The sequence below is a fragment of the Hemiscyllium ocellatum genome, chromosome 13, assembly GCF_020745735.1.
Source record: "Hemiscyllium ocellatum isolate sHemOce1 chromosome 13, sHemOce1.pat.X.cur, whole genome shotgun sequence".
Lineage (NCBI taxonomy): Eukaryota > Metazoa > Chordata > Chondrichthyes > Orectolobiformes > Hemiscylliidae > Hemiscyllium > Hemiscyllium ocellatum.
In genome coordinates, this window is record NC_083413.1 from 21,178,569 (window position 1) to 21,201,406 (window position 22,838).

Here is a 22,838-nt window from a genome sequence, read left to right on the forward strand (position 1 = left end):
TGACATGAGTCCCAGTTCCCATGGCTCATGCCTAAGGTATGGGTTCTACTGATCCCAACTCCATGCTGTGGGTAACTACAGCTAAGCAGCTGAAACCCCATCTTTGCATTTTGGTACAGGGAATTATGGGAATCTATCGTGATCAGTGGAATGACTGAAAGCCTTAAAGTCTTTTAGCTGATCAGACAGGATATGTAAATGATTGATTAACTGAGCTTTGTCAAATGATCTATGAGTTTTTTAGATTCCCTACAGTGCGGAAACAGGTCCTTCGGCCCAACAAGTCCACGCCAACCCTTGGAAGACCCATTTCCCTCTGATTAATGCACCTAACACTATGGACAATTTAGTATGGCCAATTAACCTAACCTGCACATTTTTGGACTGTGGGAGGAAACCGGAGCACGCGGAGAACATGCAAACTCCACACAAGGCTGGAATTAAACTTGGGACCCTGGTGCTGAGAGGCAGCAGTGCTAGCCACTGAGCCACCGTGCCACCCTATTGGCTGCAGAGAATGTCCAAGAGTGTCATTTACATGGATTTTGAGAAGGTATACGATTAAGTCTCTGCATAGATTATTGGTTGAGTGTGAAGCACACAGAGCTCAGAGCATTCTTGATCCAGTGAGAAACTTGGCTGCACAGGTGACAAAATTGGAACAACAGGCACATACCAAAAAGGGTGGGATGGACAGGACTGCCAGTGTCCTTCTAGAGTCTCTACTGGGACCTTGTGATGTATAATCTTTGGTAATGGTGTTATTGTATTTACCTGACGAAGAAAAACTTCAAAGACAACAGGGCACAAATATACACAGCAATGATCCAACACAACTACATCAGTCGAGAAAATGTTAGAATTATAATCAAGACACAACCCTCCAAAAAAACCTCAAGAGGAGACCTCAAATGAAAATGTTTTCAGCCCTGCATGAATGTTCATTTAGCTGCCTTTATGCTGTTCCAGGATCCACATGCTCAGCCTAGACTGGAAGAACACCCCAGGGTCTTTGACCTAGTATAGTTTTTTTTAAAATCATTCAGCCAATGAAAAAGCTGTTGTCCATTGAAAATAGTTATATTTGGAGATACCACAATCATGTCAGCAGTGAGATAGTGACTCAGTGGTTAACACTGCTGTGTCTCAGCACCAGGGACCCAGGTTTGAATCTACCCTTAGGTGACTTTGTGGAGTTTGCACAGTCTCCCTGCATGTGCATGGATACCCTCCAGGTGCTCAGATTTCCTCCCACAGTCAAAGGATATACGGGTTAGGTGGATTGGCCGTGCAAAATTGCCCATAGTGTTCGGGGATGTGTAGGTTAGGTGGGATATACAGGGTTACAGGGATTAAGGTGGAATCCTCCTCTGAGGGTCATTGTGGAGTCAATGGGCTGAATAGTCTGCTTCCACATTGTTACGATTCTTTGAGAATATAGCTATGGCTTAGTTTGACCATATATAGTGGAAACTTTGCAATGATCATGCTCCACTTCATTGTCAAAGATGACTGGAGTAATCCTGGGACCATGGAAAATTCGTTAACTTTGCCTTGTGCCTGCTGTGAATCTCTCAGCAGCATATGGAGCAGAGGGAGACTGAGTTAATCACAAAGCTAGTTCCTCCAGGGGATGTTGGAAGATGAATGATTCCCTGAACAATGCTGTTCTATTCTCCACTCAGTAACGAGTACAGGGAGATATTTCCAAAAGAGGACCAGTGAGGGGCTTTCGATTTAAATTCCCTGTCCACCCTGCGAAAAACCCAGTCACATTTTCTTTCAATTAAATTAATTTTTACTCTCCTCAAAGCAAGGAATGATCCTACTAGGAACAGAACATTGTTTTTGTAATTATCAGCAGTGGTCAAGCCACTCAAATTCGGTATTTTGTAGCTTAGATACACAACAAAATTCTCTACAACAACCTGACCTTGGTACAGCATGTGTTTAGTAAGTTCACTTAATTTAGTCTTGTCAAATACTTTTGACACAGCTGAGAGTAAAATTATACTGTTCCCATCAAACGTTCCAAGGGGAGGTACAGCACTGGGTTAGGTACAGAATAAAGCTCCCTCTACATTATTCACAGGACAGGTACAACACAGGGTTAGATGCAAAGTAAACCTTTACACTGTGATAATATGTTGCATCCCTTTGCTTCATTAGAGTTGTACGTTTTCCTCTTTCTATGCCAGCCAGGCTGTGACTTCTCAGAACAAATCGGAGAAGTTGGTTGAGAATGAGAGGATGCTTTGTGTTGTGTACTCAGCCTGAATAAGAGGAGTCCAAATCCATTCCAAGGACTGAGCAGGGTGTGGTGACTTTGATCCCATGTTTTGCAATTTAAACAAAAAGGGCTCCAGTGTGAAAGACCACGTCAGTTTTAAAATGTTTTCAAAGCACAAAAATTGGCAGGAGCTGTCAAACGGCCAGAGACCATTCCCATCTGATCACGGCCTTTCACACTTCTCAATTCTTTCACTCCTCGCAACAAACAGAACGAGTTTCACGTGTGGTCGACCTGACTGAACACTTCAGACACCAGGGATGCTGACATCTGTGAAAGGTCCCCGTGATTTGGTACGACGCATTAATTCTCATCCTCAGAGGACTCCACCTCAGCCTCTTCAAGCCACTTGATGAACTTCAGGAGCTGAAGAATAAAGGAACCAGTTAGAAAAATGTTGTGAATGTGCAAAACCCACACAGCAGCAATCCCAGGCTGTTTACAAAATGTTTGTTGTGCAAAGCAGAGACAGCTCTCCTGTTTTACATGCAGTCAGCCTAAAGTTAATATTCAAGATCGGATGGTTCATTATCTGTCCGAGGCCACAAAGAATTTCAATACTTACTTTAATGGCTGGTTTCACTTGCCAGTATCAAAACAGAAGGAAGGTTCATTTTATTTCTGGCCTGTTTACCTTTCCTTCTCCTTGTCAAGATGCTAACTCATTGCCCTTTCCTCCTTGAATATGGTGACTCAGAGTCCCCCTACCCACTGAACACCAACTCATGTCTCCATCTACCTTGAAGGTGCTGATTTGATATGGGCTAGTGGCTGCAGGGAAACTGTGAGCATGTTTGGCTAATGGCTGCCAGGGTATTACGAACACTTTGAGCTAATGGTTACAGAAATATTTATTGAGTTATGGACTAATGGTTGCAGGAAGACCATGAGTACTTTCAGCTAATAGCTGTAGAAATATTGCAAGCACATCAAATCCCAGCGGCACGGTGGCACAGTGGTTAGCACTGCTGCCTCTCAGCGCCAGAGACCCAGGTTCAATTCCTGCCTCAGCCAACTGTGTGGAGTTTGCACATTCTCCCCGTATCTGCGTGGGTTTCCTCCGGGTGCTCCAGTTTCCTCCCACAATCCAAAACTGTGCAGGTTAGGTGAATTGGCCATGCTAAATTGCCCGTAGTGTTAGGTGAAGAGGTAAATGTAGGGGAATGGGTCTGGGTGGGTTGTGCTTCAGTGGGTCAGTGTGGACTTGTTGGGCCGAAGGGCCTGTTTCCACACTAAGTAATCTAACCTAAGTATATATGTTTTATGTCGTATCAGCCTGGAGTTACTTTGATGGCTATTGCAGGGTAACAATGACGTTGATAGCTGCAGGGATATTGCAAGCACTCCAACAACTCATCCAAATGGAAAGTCTTCATGTATGAACCCAAGCCGCATTACCAATCTATTGAATCATAGAAAGCTTCTCAGCCAAACTCAATTCTACCCTCCCCCGACACACAGCTATGGAGTTGTTGCAAAGCTCAGGAGATAGCACTCAGGATTGAAAAGCCAGAAGATCAGATCTCCTCTTCTGGCCAGTGGTGGTGCCTCCAATTAAGAGTAATTTAATGAGCTGGCAGCACAGTGGCTCAGTGGTTAGCACTGCTGCCTCAACGCCAGGGACGCGTGGTCAATTCCACCCTCAGGCTCCGGTTTCCTCCCACAGTCAAAAGATGTACAGGTCAGGTTAACTGGTTATGCTAAATTACCCTGTGGTGTGAAGGCTAGGTGGGGTTAACTATGGTCAATGTTGGGTTTTGGGAATAAGGTGAGATCCTCTTTGGAGGATCATTGCAGACTCAAATGAACCGAATGGCTTCTAACTCATCGTGGGCCGAAGGGCCTGTTCTGTGCTGTATTGTTCTAACTGCACTATAGGAATTCTGTGATTCCAGTGAGCTTCTGGTTAGTGAACTAATGGTCATGTGGTGCCTTGACAAAATGCATGAAAATATAAAAATAAATAAGATAAATAACCACTCAGGAAATAACAAATTCATTCCTTAAATCAGGACACCGAGAAAAACTTAAGCACAGCATAATTTACCACACAGCTTGAAGACCTTGTTGACACAAAACAGAGTGTGGGAGACAAGAGAGTCAATTATCACAGGACACAGGGCAAGTTGGAAAAAGTTAAAATTGTTCTCCCTGTACAAAAAAAATTAAAATACGAGCAAAATCAACTTTTGCGTGTTTTGATTGAGTAGATGGAGGAAAACAAAACAAATTCCATGATGAGTGGGCCAGAGGTCAGAGATCTATAAACATTGGCAAAAGATCTCAAGGGACAAGGAGAAATTATTTCAAAGGGCAATGAGAACCTGAAAAGGCGCTTGGACAGGATTCCGTGAATAATTTTTAAAGGAATGTAGGCTGTGATGAACATGGACAATAAGGAGGGGTGTGGGACCGAACATGCTTGCACATTCAAACAGCCAAAAAAAGGAGTGATGGGCTGAATGGCCTCTTCCTACATTGTGATTTTCTATGATTCAATAAGATAACTGGCTAGAAAATCCATGTGATGTCTGAGGAATGGCAGCATGTCTTATAGTTTGGACCTCAATTCTATAAAAGCAGTGAAGGCAGCTTCAACTATACCTTTCAATAAATATATGGAGAAGTATATGACAAGGAAAAAGTGAAGAAAGAGTGTTGCGTACGACTAATTGGATAGATCTTTGAAAGAACCAGTACAGGCACAATGGACTAAATGGCCTCCTCCTGTGCTGTATGATTTGACAACACCTCTTGTAGGGTACTCATTAACACAACTGGCACATAGCCCAGTGACAGAAAAGGGTGGACTCACAGCCGTGCACTCACCCCTTGATGTTTTCTAATTTTTCTTCCTTTCTCTGTAGGCACATTCTGAGAGAACCAACCCAGGATGGTTTCTTCAACCAATACTTCCAGCTGGTACAATGTCATCAGTGCCTGAAGCAGATGCAGAAGAAAAGAAAGAATCAGCTTCCACTTTATAACAATTTACAACTTTGTCTCCTTAAGCCTAAATAAAACTCTGCTCCCCATATTCAGACATATTTTCATCCTTGTTCACTGACCTACAGTGACTCCTGGTTTCAGGAACATTCCGAAAATTATTACCCTTGCTTTCCAATCCCTCTGGACCTGACCACACCCTCTCTCTGTAAGTGCTTCTAGCTCCACAATTCCATCACGATATCTGTGCTCCTTGAATCCTGTCCTGTTGATTTGAACCACTCCTCCATTGCTGGCTCAATTTTCAGCAGCTGACACCATAAACATTTCTGCCTTCCTTTCCTCCTTTAGGACATTCCTTCAAACCGAAATCTTCGACCAGGATTTTGGTCACTTACCCTAAAATCTCCTGAAGCAGTTCCGTGAGACTTTTGATGGTGATACATGTGAAACTTGGGACACTTCACCAACTTCTAGGTGCTATATAAATGCAAACTATTGCTTACTATCAAAAGAACCCTTTAGACAGAGATGCCAAAAGACTCTTTTTTTTTAAAAAAATTCTCCAAATGATTCCCTTTTGCTTATTTGACAATTGTGTACTAATGAGGAGAGGGGAAATAAAAACACCACGATCAAAAATTTTGCTGGACACAGGATACTGGGAAACTCAAATTAAAATCACATCCCTAGAATTATGACCTATCCTATTGTATAAAATGAAGAATTAGAAAGCCAAGGGGCTGTTGCTGCAATGCTTTTAAGTTCTGATTTTATATATTTTATGGAAACCACATGAGCCTAATATCCTTTAAAGTAGTGTCAATCTCCACATTACTGCCACCAGCCACAATAAGACACCAGTGTTATGCAGACCACATAACTCTTACCAGGCAACAGTCAGATTTGGAAGAGTACAAACTGAAAATGGTCCAACTGGGCATTTCCCAGAGTAGGTGAAGACAGCGTGGATGTTTCACATACTTATTACTACATTTGAAATAATCTTTTCTCTTCCCGTAAACAACTTGCCCCTCTTCCTCTCTCCAGAGCAGCAATCATTTGGCTGGGTAATGATCCCAACACCTTTCTGACACTTTACCCAAGCTGTCATCACTTTGGCTGGGAACTGTGACAGTGGGATGGGGTCAGTCACCAGGAAGTTACAGACAGTCTCTCAAAGCAGGCTGCAGGAGATTTGGGAGCTTGTTACCGACATAATTACCAGTCTGAAAACGGAACCCACTAACTGCAGACAACTACAAGGTGGTCACACAACTGGCAATACATATCTTGGCAGAATAGTTAAAGGAGGAGAGAAAAACACTTTTGACACTAAACAGACCCATTTTCCATTGCAATTGATACAGTGCATCCAAGAGGTTAACAGCACCACCCAGTGGCAACAGTTAGAAGTGCCAAAAGAAATGAACAAGTGAGTAACTCCATGCTGTACTTGTTCTGGTAGCCTTTGATAGGCCTGGAAGAAGGGCTTTCCTGGTATCCGCTCTCTCATAAAAACATTAGAAATTACTTTTGACATTCCTTAAGTTCACACAGTGAACAGCTGACTATGCGTAGTGACTGCCTTGAGTTAGATAGAATGGGATCTACTAATCAATGCTCCTGCTCCCAGTTACTAATATCTGCTGAAGAGGTCTTGCCTATGGAGGTCAGCAAGGACATTTCCAACTATGAAATATAAACAATATTTTTCCACCCACCCTGAAAATGGTCACATGATTCATGATAGGGAAGGGAAAGCAACAGAAAGGGACTGCATTTTAACCTGCACATCTTTGGACTGTGGGAGGAAACTGGAGCACCCAGAGGAAACCCACACAGACACAGATAGAATGTGTAAACTCCACACAGACAGTCACCCAAGGCTGGAATCGAACCTGGGACCCTGGTGCTGTGAGGCAGCAGTGCTGAACTACAATGCCACCACCCACTAATTTCAAGGAACAGCAGGGCACACCCCCTCAATTAAAATTACTGAAAAGAAATCTACTCATTACCACATTGCTGTTTACAGGATCATGCTCAACACAAACAGCTTGCTGAATTTTCCAGTTTGTAAAATGGGACCATGTTTCAAAACTACTTGATCGGCTTAAGTCCTTTTGGGTGTCCCAGGATTGTGCAAAGCACAATATCAATCAAAGTCCTTTCTTCCTGCTTCTTTTTTCCCCCCATTTGCATCACACTGGCTTTCAATGTTGCTTAAGGGCAGCAGCAAGGCCTGTGTCCCATGGCTCCTGGAAGTTGTAATGACAGCTGATCATGAGGTGGCCTGGAGCTCTCCCTGACCAACACCTCTCAAGGAGCAGCTTAAAGCAGTGAGATAGGAGGGAGCACGGCGTGGTTACACAATACAGCACAACCACAGGCCCTTCGGCCCACCAAGCCTGCACTGATTCCTAACCTGTATTTAAAACTATTTATTGCCCATATGTGGTCTCTATCCCTCTGTTCACTTTCCGCTCACGTATCTATCAAGATACAGTCAGTTCTGATATAACGCGACAGTTCAGTTCTCATGTGATCTCACATCATAAGAAAATCGCACAATAGCCGCACCATTTAAACTAATGGGGCCGGAATCGCGTTATTACCAATACAGGTAAGGAAAGTTTACGTTCTACAAACAACCATCTAAATTCTTCAATCGTGTTAAAGCCAATTCACGTTCAAGAAATATACGTTATAGCAGAACCGACAATACGCCAAACATTACTAATGGCTAGTATGCCTACTTCCACCACATTCAATAATAAACAAACAAACAAACAAGGTTAATAAATAAACAAGAAAAGTGAAAATAGACCTTACCTTGACAAGGGCAGGCCAGAACACTTCATGTTCTGTGAAAAACTCCTCAAAAGCAGCTAAGCAGTTCTGGTGATCTGTAGCCCGCTTGATATAATTCTTCAAAACGAAAGCCCACTTCTTCAGATGCTGAAATACACAAAAACAAACACTCATTCCTTCTCACTTTTGATTTGAGATTTGTGGCTGTATTTTGGCTCTGCAGTATTACTTAATAGAGGCTTAGTTTCAGGTTAATATTAGGTTTAATCCCCACACCCCCAGCTTATGAAGTATCATGAGAATAGATTTACCTTGCTTTGTGATCCTGCCATACTGTGCACTTTTTACAGATACTCTATTTGTACATGGATAAAATATCACTATGAAATTTCCATATTAACTTCACCCCATGCATTAGCTAAGTTATTCTCACTGGTCATGAATTCATCTTGAAAATGTAAAAACAAAATAATTCAGTCTGCACCACGAGCAAAGCCAGCATTTATTGCACATCTCTAGTTACTCTCGAGAAGTGATAGTAAACCATTCTTGAACCCAATGCAGTCCATAAAGTCCATGGAGTAAACTGAATGACAGTGAAGGAGCAGCAGATACCGTTCCTAAGTCAGGATGCTGTGAGACTTAAAGGAAACCTGCAAATATGATGTTCTCACGTAGCTGCTGCCTTGTCTTTCTAGACAATTGAATTCTCAGGTTTGAAAGAGGCTGTCGCAGAAGCTTGGCGATTTGCTGCAATACATCTAGTAACCATTCTACGGCAGATGTGTAGTGAGTGGATGTTTAAATTGATGAATGTACTGCTGCTGAAACAAACTTTGTTCTGATCATGTGAAGTTTTGACAGCTGCTGCAGCTGTGCATGTCCAGACAACTGGAGAGCATTCCATCTTACACATTTCTGGCTTTGATGAGCTGAGCACAAAATCTGCAACTTGCAGATATGGAAGCACGTGCTACTGCTCTGCTGTCAATTCATTTCTGATTTTGCAAGGTAAATGGTTTGTTGCTTTCGCACTGGTTCATGTTCTGTTCCTTGGAAATGGTATTCCAGAAACACGGACTCAGACTCTCTGCTCCAATTTGTTAACATTAATTTTCCAGCACGTCTCTTCTTTGACCCCATATAATCAACTGTAATATCAGTAGCAAAACCACCAAACAAGCCAATGACATTCTGTGACAGTGAAAAGCACTGACATTGCAACAACATGTCAAGAAGCTGGCAACTTCCGAGGCTCTTCAGATGTTCGCAGCCTTATTAAATGTATGTCCAGCTCTATTATCCAAAATGGGTTTTTTCAAAGTAACACTGTTGCATCACTGAGTAAATACTGTCCATAATATCCATAAGGAAATAAAAAACAATTCTTGCACTATATCTGACAGATATCAGCTCACTTCTGTCTGAAAGTTTTGATTTTGACACCCACGTTATGTCAGGTGACACTCCAAGAGAATGCTGCTCTATCAGAGGCAGATGAAACATTATATGGAAGACGTTTGCACAGTGCATCACCAACTTAAAGCTACAGTACAACTTGTGATACAGGCCAGAGAAACACTCTGCACACACTTGGATCTGCAGTGAAGCTTATGTTCGTAATAGTAAAACATACCTTTTGATCTGTTTCCCCGCAGTCAGAAGATAGTCCCAACATTTTTCACATTTTAGAGAGTTTCGCAATTCAATACAGCCATTCCCAGTCATGCCTTACGGCTGTACCTGGTGTGCTCACTGGAACCATTTCTTCTTGTTCCTCCAAAGATGTGGATAATCGCCAGGCACACTCAATCAAACTAACTGGTCACCGATCTCATTGAGGTTTTTTGGGACCTTGCACAGATTTGCTTAATCACTTAACAAAAAGTGACTCTACTTTCTAACATACAAATAAAGAGTTGGAGTAGGCTATTCAGCCCCTTGACCCTGTGCCTACATACAAATGTTCACAACTGATCTAACTACAAACTGAAATCCATATTTCCACCTACCCCAATAACTCATTTGCATTGTTCAGAAGAACACAAAATGACCTGATGAGAAGCAGCACTCAGTGGTCAAGATGCTTTGATGTACAGTTTGAGATGGGCTGAAGGACTAGCTGGTCTTTTTCTGATTGCACGTATTTTCGTAAACCCCAAGAACATGAAAAACCACTTGCTATTTGGCTTCACTGACTTGTCATGGCTTGTTGCACAAAATATCAGATGGTGGAAATCTGAAATGAAGACAAGTGCTGAAAATATTTAACAGAACTGGCAGTATTTGTACAGAGATGAAAATTGTCAATGTTTCAGGTCTGCGAACGCTTAAGAGAACTGGTAAAGTTGAGAGATATAAAAGGTGTTCAAGCTTGTGTAGAGATAGGGAAAGGGGGGGGGGGGGGGTAAGTGAGTGAGAAAGAATCACGACAGTTGCTGCATACTCTGCCAAGTATCTGCAACACTTCCTGTTGATATATTCAACATTTGCACTAATGTACTTCTTACAACACTTCAGAGTCTATTACGCAATGGGATAGAAAGTCAGTCAGACAAATGATCAATTAGAATTCATTATGACACACGAGACATCAGCTTTTTTTGGATCAGAGACAGATAAATCTGGATATTACCTTCAGAATGAGAAAGTGGATCTGTGAAGGAGCAGAGATTCAGGTGTGTATGTACAGAAATTAATAAAGACCAGTAACTGATACAAAAGGCAAATGAGAAATGACAATGGAATATCAGCCTTTATCTCAAGTGGGCTGGATTACAAAGGGAATGAAATAACACCACTGCTGCATAAAGCTGTAGTTAAATCACACATGAAGTCACGCATTCAGCTCTGGGCACTGCAACTCAAGAAGTTACACTTCTCTGGGAGAAGGGTTCTGTGCAGATTTGCACAGCATGATAGCAGAACTGAAAAGGCTAATTTATGAGGATGTAAAATTGGTCTTTATTGCCTTGAAGTTAGAAGATTAAAGGGTGATCTAAACAAATGACCAAAGTATATGATATGATAGATGCAGAGGAAATATTGAACCAATCTTCAAACTAGAATTACACCATAAGGTTTGAAATCAGGCAGCACCTTTTCATACTAAAGGATAATAGAAGTCTTTGTCCTACCAATCTCTGGATACTGGGTAGCATTTGTAATATTAAAGACTGTGATTGCTAGAATTTTATTTGGTAAGGGTATTAGGGGACATTCTGTAGTTGGCATACACATCAGCCATTATAAAGAACAGGTTTGAGGGGCTGATGAGCCTATTCCGGGTTGATCTACATCTAGAATACGTTTCCCCCAGTAAAGCAGCACTCAGCACACCCAAATCCTTTGCGGCTCATTTAAAATAAAGATGTTATGTGCACAGCTCTCTGATATGCATCTGTGCCAGTGCTCCTATTGTGTTCCTGGGAGTTAGGTCATGGCTGCCACTGTGCTAGAAGATAGCACCTTGCATGGTCCACATTAAGAAAGAATTTCAGCTGAATGTGAAACTCTGGTCCTTGAGACCAAAGCTGCAGACTTCAGCATACCCATCACAGTGAATCACAAATCATCAAGGTTTGTTGTGGTTCTGTTCGCCGAGCTGGAAGTTTTTGCTGCAAACGTTTCGTTCCCTGCTAGGGAACATCATCAGTGCTATTGGAGCCTCCTGTGAAGCGCTGCTTTGATGTTTCTTCCGGTATTTATAGTGGTTTGTTCTTGCCGGAACACCCGGCACCCAGAAGCGGCAAGAACAAACCACTATAAATACCGGAAGAAACATCAAAGCAGCGCTTCACAGGAGGCTCCAATAGCACTGATGATGTCTTAGCCAGGGAACGAAATGTTTGCAGTAAAAACTTCCAGCTCGGCGAACAGAACCATAACAACGGACACCCGAGCTACAAATCTTCAACCAGACTTCTTCAAGGTTGCACAGCTGTGTGTCTTGAGAAACCAAATTCCAAGTCCCCTACGTATCTCACCATCCAAAGACCTCATTCTACTGGGAATGGGAACCATTAAGCCCCAGGGTGCACTCTCCTGTTCTGCTGACTTGGACCTACTGAAGCCTCCACTATCCATCTGGTTCAAATACTCACCAATATTAGAGTGTTGCTGTACTGGCTGGCTGAGATTTCAGAGCCATGCTGTTGCAGGGGTATTTCCAGGATCACCTTAGTGGTGATCTGTGTCACATCTTTCATGGAGATGTTATAAGCATACCTAGGGAAAAGAAAAATCATTCAGCTTGAACTTACAAACTGTCATTAACATTGCAAAATCTAACAAAGATCATCGCAAAAGCTGTATAGGAATATTCGGACGAACAAAGAGGTATATTTTGGGAGAGTGTGGAAAGATATTAAAGAAAGGAATTTCAGAGTTCAGCCAGATAAGGCACAGCTATCAATGGCTGAATGAGATCTGCAAGAGATCAGAATTGGGCAGCGCTGACATGTTGACGGCTTGTAGGCCGTGAGAAGTTGCAAAGTAGGGGGAAAAGATGATGAAGGTGCTTGAACACAGTGAGAATTTTAAAGTCAAGCCACTGCCAGACTGAAAGTCATCAGAGACCAGCAAACACAGAGCTGAAGGCTGAGTGGGGCTTGGTGAGAGTTAGCAGCAGAGATTTGGACACAAACATACAAATTAGAGCTAATCACACAATCTCTCTTATATTTATGGAGAGTGGAAGGAGGGAAATGGGGAATTGAGACTCTGGGACTGCATCAACATTGTTAAAGATCTGTGCCTACAGATGCTTTAGATGAGGTCCAGGCAGGCCCCAGGTTGTGATTAGGCTTTGTTCTGGAGTCTGCTTGCAAGTCGATTTGTACACAAGTGGAACACAATGCAGGACAATGTAGCCATTTAGAAGTACAGGAAATGTTTGTATCTCAGACTTTAAAAATTACATCCCTGTATGGGATTGCGTTTGATAGTTGGACATTCACATATCCCCTGTAACAAACCAAGACTCCAGTTGCCTGAACCCAGGCTACCAGACACAATAAACTTTGTGCAGCATTCCTTAGTTAATAGTACCCATGCCACCATGATTTATGGGAAATCAGGATATATAACTGTGGGTGCTCAATTCATTAACATAACAATTGCTACAACGTGCAATAATTAGTCTTACATGAGGTACTTCATGATCCTATTGAATACAATAGGGCTCTGGCCCGAAACGTCGAATTTCTTGTTCCTTGGATGCTGCCTAACCTGCTGTGCTTTAACCAGCAACACATTTTCACCTATTGAATACAGTACAACCTTGATTATCTGAACGAGAAAATGGATAGTTTGGATAACTGATCTGATTGTAAACAAGCAGTAATTTGAGAGCGCCAGTTATCCGAACATGCCTCGATTATCCGGCAATACATGCCAGAATGCCGTTTAACTGATAATTAAATGTGGAGTTGCCTAATGCCTTTTTTAACGGACCTTGAGATCTTGATCAGATAATCTGAAATTCGGATAATTGAGGTATTCTGTAGTACGAAAAGGCATTACACAAATGCACATTCTTCCTGAAAGAAAAAACACTTAAACAGGTACTTACTTGAGAGAGTTGATCTCGAGTACAAGATGGTCACATGAAATATTTTCTTCTAAGCCTCGTTGCAACGTGCCTAGAACTTCATTCTGAAAAACTTTGGAAGGGAAGAGAATGGGAATGGTGTGATGTTGAGATGCAATGCAATGCAGGATCAGATCTCTACAATGTTTAGTATTAGAAAGCAGCAATGAAAAGAAACAACATGAAAATTTCAGCAACCATGGCAAACAAAATGATCCCAAAATATTGCTGATATTTCCCTCTCTTGCAAATGTATCTTCATCCTTCTTTCGTTGAACACTCAAAGCACAGTTCCACATCGGCTATTACCTAACCCAAATAGTCACTGTTCACTGGTAGGACTTTGACAACAAACTCTCTCAGGTGACTCAGCTATAGGTGATAAAGACTCTGTGCATTGATACAAAGGCAAGTCTGACAGGGTTTGCTGAATAGCAATGAAGGAAAGATGAATTTGGTCAATTTAACCTGACCTTTACCCAGGACTGATAAGGGCTTATGCCCAAAACGTCGAATTTCCTGTTCCTTGGATGCTGCCTGACCTGCTGTGCTTTTCCAGCAACACATTTTCAGCTCTGATCTCCAGCATCTGCAGACCTCACTGATATCGCGTCACCTGTCAGGATCAGCTAACTTATACATACATGTCATTTATAAAACAGACTGGGAGTCTGCAGTTATTTCATTTAATCTGCAACAATACTCAGTGTTAACTTCTGTACACATTACATTTGTGACTAATTACTTTTTGTTCTATAATTATAACATGCAAGTCCTAGCAAGTGCATAAATAAAGAGAATTTTAAAACAAAAATTGCTAAGCCATACGTCATTTGGAAGCTGGAATGAAACAGTTAAACTAGTTTATCTATGGAGGTCAAGAGTGTAGTGCTGGAAAAGGACAGCAGGTCAGGCAACATCCGAGGAGCAGGAGAATCAGTGTTTCAGGCATATGCCCTTCATCAGCAGTCCTCACTTTCTCCTTACCTAGAGAGATATCAAATTGCCAAGGCCAGAAAGGTACCAGGCTCAAATCTGGTCTGTACTGAGTCATCTAATCTCTGACAGAAGATGAGCAAGAAGTGACCTGATAGGTAAACAGTTTGGAGAAGTGAGAAAAGGTAGACATGAAGGAAATACTTTCACTTACAAAGAAATGGAAAAGAAACAAGAGTAGGTCCCTCGAGTCTTTGAAGTTCTGCCATTCAATAAGATCATGGCTGATCTGGTTTTAACCACAACTCTACATTCTTGCATATCCTGAGTAATCTTTCATCCCCTTGGTAATCAAGAATCTCTCTAAGACTGCCTTAAAAATATGTAAAGATTCTGCATCAACTGCTTTTTGAGGAGGGGAATTCCAAAGACTCAAAAAAATCTTTACTCATTTACTTTAGATGGATGCCCCTTATTTTTAAACAATGACTCCAAGTTCTAGATTGCCCCATCAGAGGAAACATGCTTTTAACGTTTCCACGTCTGGCTGAAATCTAACATAAACAGCAATAAATTTAACAGAACCACAAATAAATCTAATCAAAAATTCAGGAGAAATGTCTTTATCCTGTTCGTGGTGAGAATTGTGAATTTGCTACACAGAATGTTTGAGGTCATTTAAGCAGATGCAGTAAAGGGGATTCTGGGGAGCAAAAGGGAGAAAGAAATAGTAGGACAATAGTTTGACAGAGGGGACAGTGTTTGAAACAAAGGAGGAAAGGAGAAACTTTGAAGATAAAACAGCAAAGTAAGTTTTTTACACTGCCCCAAACCTGATCAATAATATTAAGCTTCTTGGTTTAATAACCTAAGGTTTGTTGCTTGATGCGATGCACAGTTTTTGATATTTTTGCTATTATCTGTGATCAGGAGAGGCAGGATCAATGCACTCAGTCTTTTAGGAAAAAGGAGGTGGCTCAGTGGTTAACACTGCTGCCTCACAGCGCCAGGGACCCAGGTGACTCCAGCCTCAGATGACTGTCCGTGTGGAGTTTGCACATTCTCCCGTGTCTGTGTGGGTTTCCTCTGGGTGCTCCGGTTTTCTCCCACAATCCAAAGATGTGCAGGGGAGGTGAATTGGCCGTGCTAAATTGCCCATTGTGTTCAGGGATGTGCAGGTTTGGTGCATTGGTCAGGGGTAAATGTTGAGTAATAGTGTTAAGGGATAGGTTTGGTTGGGATACTCTTCAGAGGGTTGATGTGGATTTGTTGGGCCAAAGGGCCTGTTTCCACACTGTAGGAATTCTATTCTAAAGATACTCATAAAGAGCTTCTTTAACTATATGAAAAAGAGGCCAAAGTTAATATAGATCCCTTAGAGAACAATGCTGGGGAAATAACAATAGAAAAATGAGGAAATGGCCGAAGGAGTTCAATAAATATTTTGCATCAGTCTTCACAGTAGAAGACAGTAACAACATTGCAAAATTAGCAAATTTTCAAGGGCCAAAAGGAGAGGAAATAAATATGATAATTATCACGAGAGAATAAGTACAGTGCTGAAGACTCAAGTCCCCTGGACATGATTGGATGCATCTTAGGATATTCAAATAAGTAGCTACAAAGGTAATGGATCAGTAGTAATCTTCCAAGAATCCTTATATCCTGCAGAAGTCCCCCAAAGGATGGAAAACTGCCAACATAACACTTCTATTTAAAAAGGAAAAGATACAATAAACACAGCTAACTACGGGCCAATTATTGGGAAAATATTAGTTTATTATAGGAGAATGGAACAGCAAAGCATTTAGAAATTTATGATATGAACAAGCAAAGTGAACTTGGCTTCACGAAGGAGAACTCATGCCTGACAAATTTACTAGAATTCTTTGAGGAAGTAACAAACAAGATGGATAAAAGGAAAGTAGTGGGTATGATATACTTAGATTTTCTGAAGACATCTGATAAGGTGCCACATGCTAGGCTAGTTAAGAATAAGAATTCATGGCATTAGAGGTTGGATATCAGCATGGAGAGAAGATTTGCTAACTAATAGAAGACAGATTTTGGGATAAGTGGAGCACTTTCAGGATGGTTACCTGTAACTGGTGAAGTACCACAACGATCAGCACTGGGTCCACAATATACATTAATAATTTATAATAATTATTATGAGGAAAGTGAACACACTATAGCCACATTTGTAGCTGACACAAAAATAGGTAGGAGGGTAAGTGGTGAGGATGACAAATATTCTACAGATGGATAATAGGTAGGATAAAAAAACTTGGCAGATGGAATATAATGTGGGTTGAATTTTGGTAGGAAGAATGGAGGTGGTGAATATGATTTGTAGAACACAGCAGTACAGAGGGATTTGGGAGTCCTCGTGCAAAAATATCAAAAAGTTAGCATACAAGTTCATTGAGCAGGCTACAAGGAAGGTAAATGGAATGTTATCCTTTATTTCAAAAAGAATGGAGCATAACAATAGGGAAATCTTGCTAAAGCTATACAAGTCACCAGTTAGACCACGGTTGGAATACTGGTGAACAGTTTTGACATGTCATCCAAGAAAAGATATTGGAGGCAGTTCAAGGGACGTTCAGTAGGCTGATCCTGGGTATGAACTGACTATCTTATGAGGAGAGGTTGAATAGGCTGGGCCTATACTCATTAATGTTTAGCATAATAAGAGGTAACTTTATTGAAACATAACAATTTCTTAGAAGACTTGACAGGTTAGATGTGAAAGACTCTACCACAAGGGGAAACAAGCTTAAGAGCAGAGGGCACAATCTCAGAATAAGGGGTCACCCAGTTAGAACAGAGATGAGGAGGAATTTCTTCTCTCAAGAGCATGGAATTTGTAAAATCCTTTATATTAGAGAGCTATAGAGGATGGCTAGTTAAGTATATTCAAGGAGGAATCAAGTTTATGGGGAAAAAAAAAAGAGAGGAAACAGGAGTTGAGGATTATCAGCAATACCTCAGTGAATGGCAAAGCAGATCTGATGGGCTGAGTGGCCTGCTTCCGCTCCTGCATCTTCAAGTTTCTAAAATCTATGTAACTATGCTTTGGCCACTTTCAAGCAGTTCATTTTCAACTGAGCTACTGTCCAGTTGTAGGAGTATGCATTATACCGAGGTTCCTATACCAGGAAATGGGCAGTTGGACAGGGAGAGAGAGGGTGGTGGCGGCATGGAACAGAAGGGAAAAAGGAAGAACTGGTACAACAGACCAAATCAAAAGGAAAAACCGTATAGGAATCCAATAGAACACAGACTGCTCTTTAAAAGAAAAGTTTGCTAATGATTTACTTGAACGGTAGCTGGATGATGGTCTTCAATAATGTAATGAGACAAGAGCACCTTGAATATATCTCTTAAATTAGAGAAGGTTAGAAGATTAGTGTTTAAGATGTTTAAATTTATAAGTAGTTTTGAAAGAGTAAATCCAAGCAACTACGTCTGCAGACACTTATTCAGAAGTTGGCAAAGAAAGAAACAAATAAGAATTCTGCACTGCCTGAAAAGCTGGAAGAACTAGATTCAATACAAATGTCCAAAAGCAAAATTGAACAAACACTTTGCAGGGTTTTAGGGTAAGAGCAGGGGAGTGGGACTGATTGGATAAAGCTACTAATAAGCTGGTACAGACAGAATAGGCTGAATGGCTTCGTTGTGAGCTGTATTCTTCTATGATTCTACATCGACACGAGAGAAACACTCCATCGACATGGCAAACACATCAATGATTGGCTTGAAATCTCTACTCATCATCACAGATTTAGAGGGATATAGGCCAAGGAGCTGGTAGGTTGGACGAATTTAGTTTGAGATTATGTTCAGCATGGACTGGTTGGACTAAAAGGTCTGCTTCTGTGCTGTTATAACTGTAACTTACTCAAACCACAGCAGGCCCACTCAAGGAAATCTGCTAAACAGAAAGCTTTGATTTTAAAAGGAGTTTTGAGAAACAAAGGCAACAACATAGCAGGGAGATTCCAGGGTTCAAGATGCAACTAATTCGACAGGTTTGACATCTCCCTGTACAGCCAATGCAAACAAACTCTGCATCGACTCCAGGAGAACATGGTAAGAGGAGATAAGGAAGAAAATTTCATTTCCCTTACAATCCAAGTGTCTGAAATAATTTAATATCATGTCTGAGCTGGTTTGTTCAGACTGTAATCTAGAATCTCTTGGAACACAATCTTTCACATTTTTGTGTGAATTGAGGTCACAGAATAATTGCAAAAAATGCAATGAACATTCATCACATTATAATTCATCCAACCAGAGGCTGAATTCCTCCACTGCGTTATCTAATCGCTTCTTAAATCATGCCAGGGATTCCTTTTCACCTCACTACTTTAATTGGAAGCCCACACTGATCACTCCCTGAAAGGAGAACTTCTGACTTTTACTAGTTTGAACCCGTTCTCATTCGTCCCACTCTTGCAATTTAATTAAAGTATTTAATTCCTGGGATGTGAGCAACACAGGTACTGCTGTGCTTATCACCTGCCTCCAGCAGCCCGGAGGTGAAAAGCCTTTTCTTTGTCACGTGAACCCCCAACCTGCCTTGTGGGACCTACGATGATGAAGCTCCCAGGATGAAGAAACTAGTAGGATACAGAGCCAACAACAGTGAAGGCAGACCAACTCCTGTCAATATCAGGGTGCTGTGTGACTTGAAGGCAAAGGTCTTGTGAAATTAACAGTGACCACACTGCAGCTACAGTTAGGATATCAGCATCAGTGGGAAGGCAACAAACTCTTGCCCATCCTCAACTGCTCAAGGTGGTGGTGGTAAGCTGCCTTCTTGAACCATTGTGGTGTTGGGGGAGGGTTCCAGGATTTTGTCCCAGCAGCAGTAAAGGAATGCAGGATATTTCCATGTCAGAACAGTATGTAGTTCAGAGGGGAATTTGCTGGTGTTGTTCCCACTCGCCTGCTGTCTTTGCCTTTCTAGGTGGTAGAGGTCATGGACTTGGAAGGATTGCTGGAAAGTTACTGCAGTGCATCCTGGGGGACACTGCCAGAAAGTGGTGGAGAAAGTGAATGTTTATGGCAATGAGTGGGTTTCCAATCAGATGGACTGCTTTATACTGGAGAATGCTAAGTTTCTTGTATTTTTGTTTTACAGTTACTATCATCCAGGCAAGTGGAGAGTACTTCATCACAGTTCTGATTGGTGTCTTGAAAAGAGTAGTGTGTTTAGGAGTCAAGCAAGTTATGAGTCTCAATTTTCAGCCTCTGATCCACTCTTCTCGTCAGTGGTTAAAAAGCTGGTCCAGTTCAGTTTCTGGTCAGTAATAATCCCAGGACACAGATGTATATACTGGGAGAGTCGGTAATGTAATGCCATTACACGACAAGGGGTGATGGCTAAATTCTCCATTGTTGGAGGTGATTATTGACTTGACACTTGAGCACATGGATTTTACTGGTCACTTATCAGCCCAAGACTGAATGTTGTTTAAGACTTGCTGCACATGCATCCAAACTGCTTCATTATCCGAGGAGTCACGAACATTGTACAATTATAAGTGAAAATCCCTATGTCTGACTTTCCAATAAGGCAAGGTCACTGAAGCAGCAGCTCATTATCATTGGTCTTGGATAATATCCTGAGGTGGTTTTGCAATGAATACAATCTGAAAAGTACAGTTTGGCATTTATTTCATTCATGTATCCCAGGGACGCTGTAGTAGATTGTAACACCTCTCAACCCTTTCCTTGTGAAGATAATGTAATGAGAGATACGTCGGGTTCCAAGCGATTGATTGTTAGATTAGATTAGATTAGATTACTTACAGTGTGGAAACAGGCCATTCGGCCCAACAAGTAGACACCGATCCTCTGAAGAGCAACTCACCCAGATCCATTCCCTACATTTACTCCTTCACCTAACACTACGGGCAATTTAACATGGCCAATTCACCTAACCTGCACGTTTTTGGACTGTGGGAGGAAACCTCAGCACCCAGAGGAAACCTACGTAGACACAGGGAGAACGTGACAGACAGTTGTCTGAAGCAACACGCTAAGGGATACTCTAGTCCAAGGTACAGACAGATGTTTCTGTGGTCAGCAGTGAAAAAGCAGAATGGTGTGTTGCTTCCCTGGTGCCAGGATCAAGGATGTCTCAGAGTGTGCAGAATGTTCTCAAGGGGGAGAGGGGCCAGCAGGACGTCATTGTCCATGTTGGAACCAACGACACAGGAAGGGAAAAGGTTGAGACTCTGAAGGGAGATTACAGAGAGTTAGGCAGGAATTTAAAAAGGAGGTCCTCGAGAGTAGTAATATCTGGATTACTCCTGGTGCTACGAGCTAGTGAGGGCAGGAATAGGAGGCGAGAGCAGATGAATGCATGGCTGAGGAGCTAGTGTATGGGACAAGGATTCACATTTTTGGATCATTGAAAGCTGTTTTGGGGTAGAGGTGACCTATACAAGGAGGACGGATTGCACCTAAATTGGAAGGGGACTAAGATACTGGGAAATTTGCTAGAGCTGCTCAAGACGATTTAAACTAGTAAGGTGGGGGATGGGACCCAGGGAGATAGTGAGGAAAGATTTCAATCTGAGACTGGTACAACTGAGAACAAAGGTGAGTCAAACAGTCAGGGCAGGCAGGGACAAAACAGATAACAAGGTAGGACTAATAAATTAAACTGCATCTATTTCAATACAAGAGGCCTAATGGGGAAGGCAGATTAACTCAGGGCATGGTTAGGAACATGGGACTGGGATATCATAGCAATTACAGAAATGTGGCTCAGGGATGGCCAGGACTGGCAGCTTAATGTTCCAGGATACAAATGCTACAGGAAGGATAGAAAGGGAGGCAAGAGAGGAGGAGGAGTGGCATTTCTGATAAGGAACAGCTGTACTTAGGGAGGATATTCTCGGAAATACATCCAGGGAGGTTATTTGGGTGGAATTGAAAAACAAGAAAGGCATGATCACCTTATTGGGATTGTGTTATAGACCCTCTAATAGTCAGAGGGAAATTGAGAAACAAATTTGGAAGGAGATCCCAGCTATCTGCAAGAATAATAGGTGGTTATGGTAGGGGATTTTAACTTTCCAAACTGGGACTGCCATAGTGTTCAGGGTTTAGATGGAGAGGAATCTGTAAAGTGCTTATATGAAAATTTTCTGATTCAGTATGTGGATGTATCTACTACAGAAGGTGCAAAACTTGACCTACTCTTGGGAAAAAAGGAAGGGCAGGTGACTGAGGTGTCAGTAGGGGAGCACTTTGGGGCCAGCGACCATAATTCTATTAGATATAAAATAGTGATGGAAAAGGATAGACCAGATCTAAAAGCTGAAGTTCTAAATTAGAGGAAGGTCAATTTTGACAGTATTAGGCAAGATCTATCAAAAGCTGATTGGGTACAGGTGTCCGTAGGTAAAGGGACAGCTAGAAAATGGGAAGCCTTCAGAAATGAGATGACGAGAGTCCAGAGAAAGTATATCCCTGTTAGGGTGAAAGGAAAGGCTGGTAGGTTTAGGGAATGCTGGATGACTAAACAAATTGAGGATTTGGTTAAGAAAAAGAATGAAGTATATGTCAGGTTTAAACAGGTTTAAATTGATCGAGTGAATCCTTAGAAAAGTATAAAGGCAGTAGAAGTATACTTAAGAGAGAAATCAGGAGGGCAAAATGGGGACATGAGATAGCTTTAGCAAGTAGAATTAAGGAGAATCCAAAAAGTTTTTACAAATACATTAAGGACAAAAGGGTAACTAGGGAGAGAATAGGGCTGCTCAAAGATCAGCAAGGCAGCCTTTTATGCGGAGCCGCAGGAGAGGAGGCAGATACTAAATGAGTATTTTGCATCAGTATTTACTATGGAAAAGGACATGGAAGATATATAATATAGGGAAATAGATGGTGACATCTTGAAAAATGCCCATATTACAGAGGAAGAAGTGCTGGATGTCTTGAAACGCATTGAAGTGGATAAATCTCCAGGACCTAATCAGGTGTAACCTAGAACTCTGTGGGAAGCTAGGGAAGTGATTGCTGGGCCTCTTACTGAGATATTGGTGTCATCGATAGTCACAGGTGAGGTGGCGGAATAGTGGAAGTTGGCTAACATAGTGCCACTGTTTTAGAAAGGTGGTAAGGACAAGCCAGGGAACTACAGACCAGTGAGCCTGACATCGGTAGTGGGCAACTTGTTGGAGGGAGTCCTGAGGGACAGGATGTACATGTATTTAGAAAGGTAAGGACTGATTAGGG

General features: G+C 41.8%; 1 protein-coding gene across 1 annotated transcript in view; it reads right to left on the minus strand.

Annotated features, from left to right (window-relative positions):
* Nucleotides 1-845: 845 nt before the first annotated feature.
* The window catches only part of eif2b5 (eukaryotic translation initiation factor 2B, subunit 5 epsilon), a 55,941-nt gene continuing 33,948 nt past the window's right edge, over nt 846-22,838 (minus strand). The window contains exons 12-16 of the mRNA XM_060834605.1: nt 13,623-13,713; nt 12,154-12,277; nt 8,072-8,197; nt 5,120-5,230; nt 846-2,656 (exon numbers count right to left, since the gene is read on the minus strand). Coding sequence (XP_060690588.1) covers nt 2,594-2,656; nt 5,120-5,230; nt 8,072-8,197; nt 12,154-12,277; nt 13,623-13,713 — 515 coding nt within the window. The 3' untranslated portion in view covers nt 846-2,593. The remainder of the gene's footprint in view (nt 2,657-5,119; nt 5,231-8,071; nt 8,198-12,153; nt 12,278-13,622; nt 13,714-22,838) is intronic.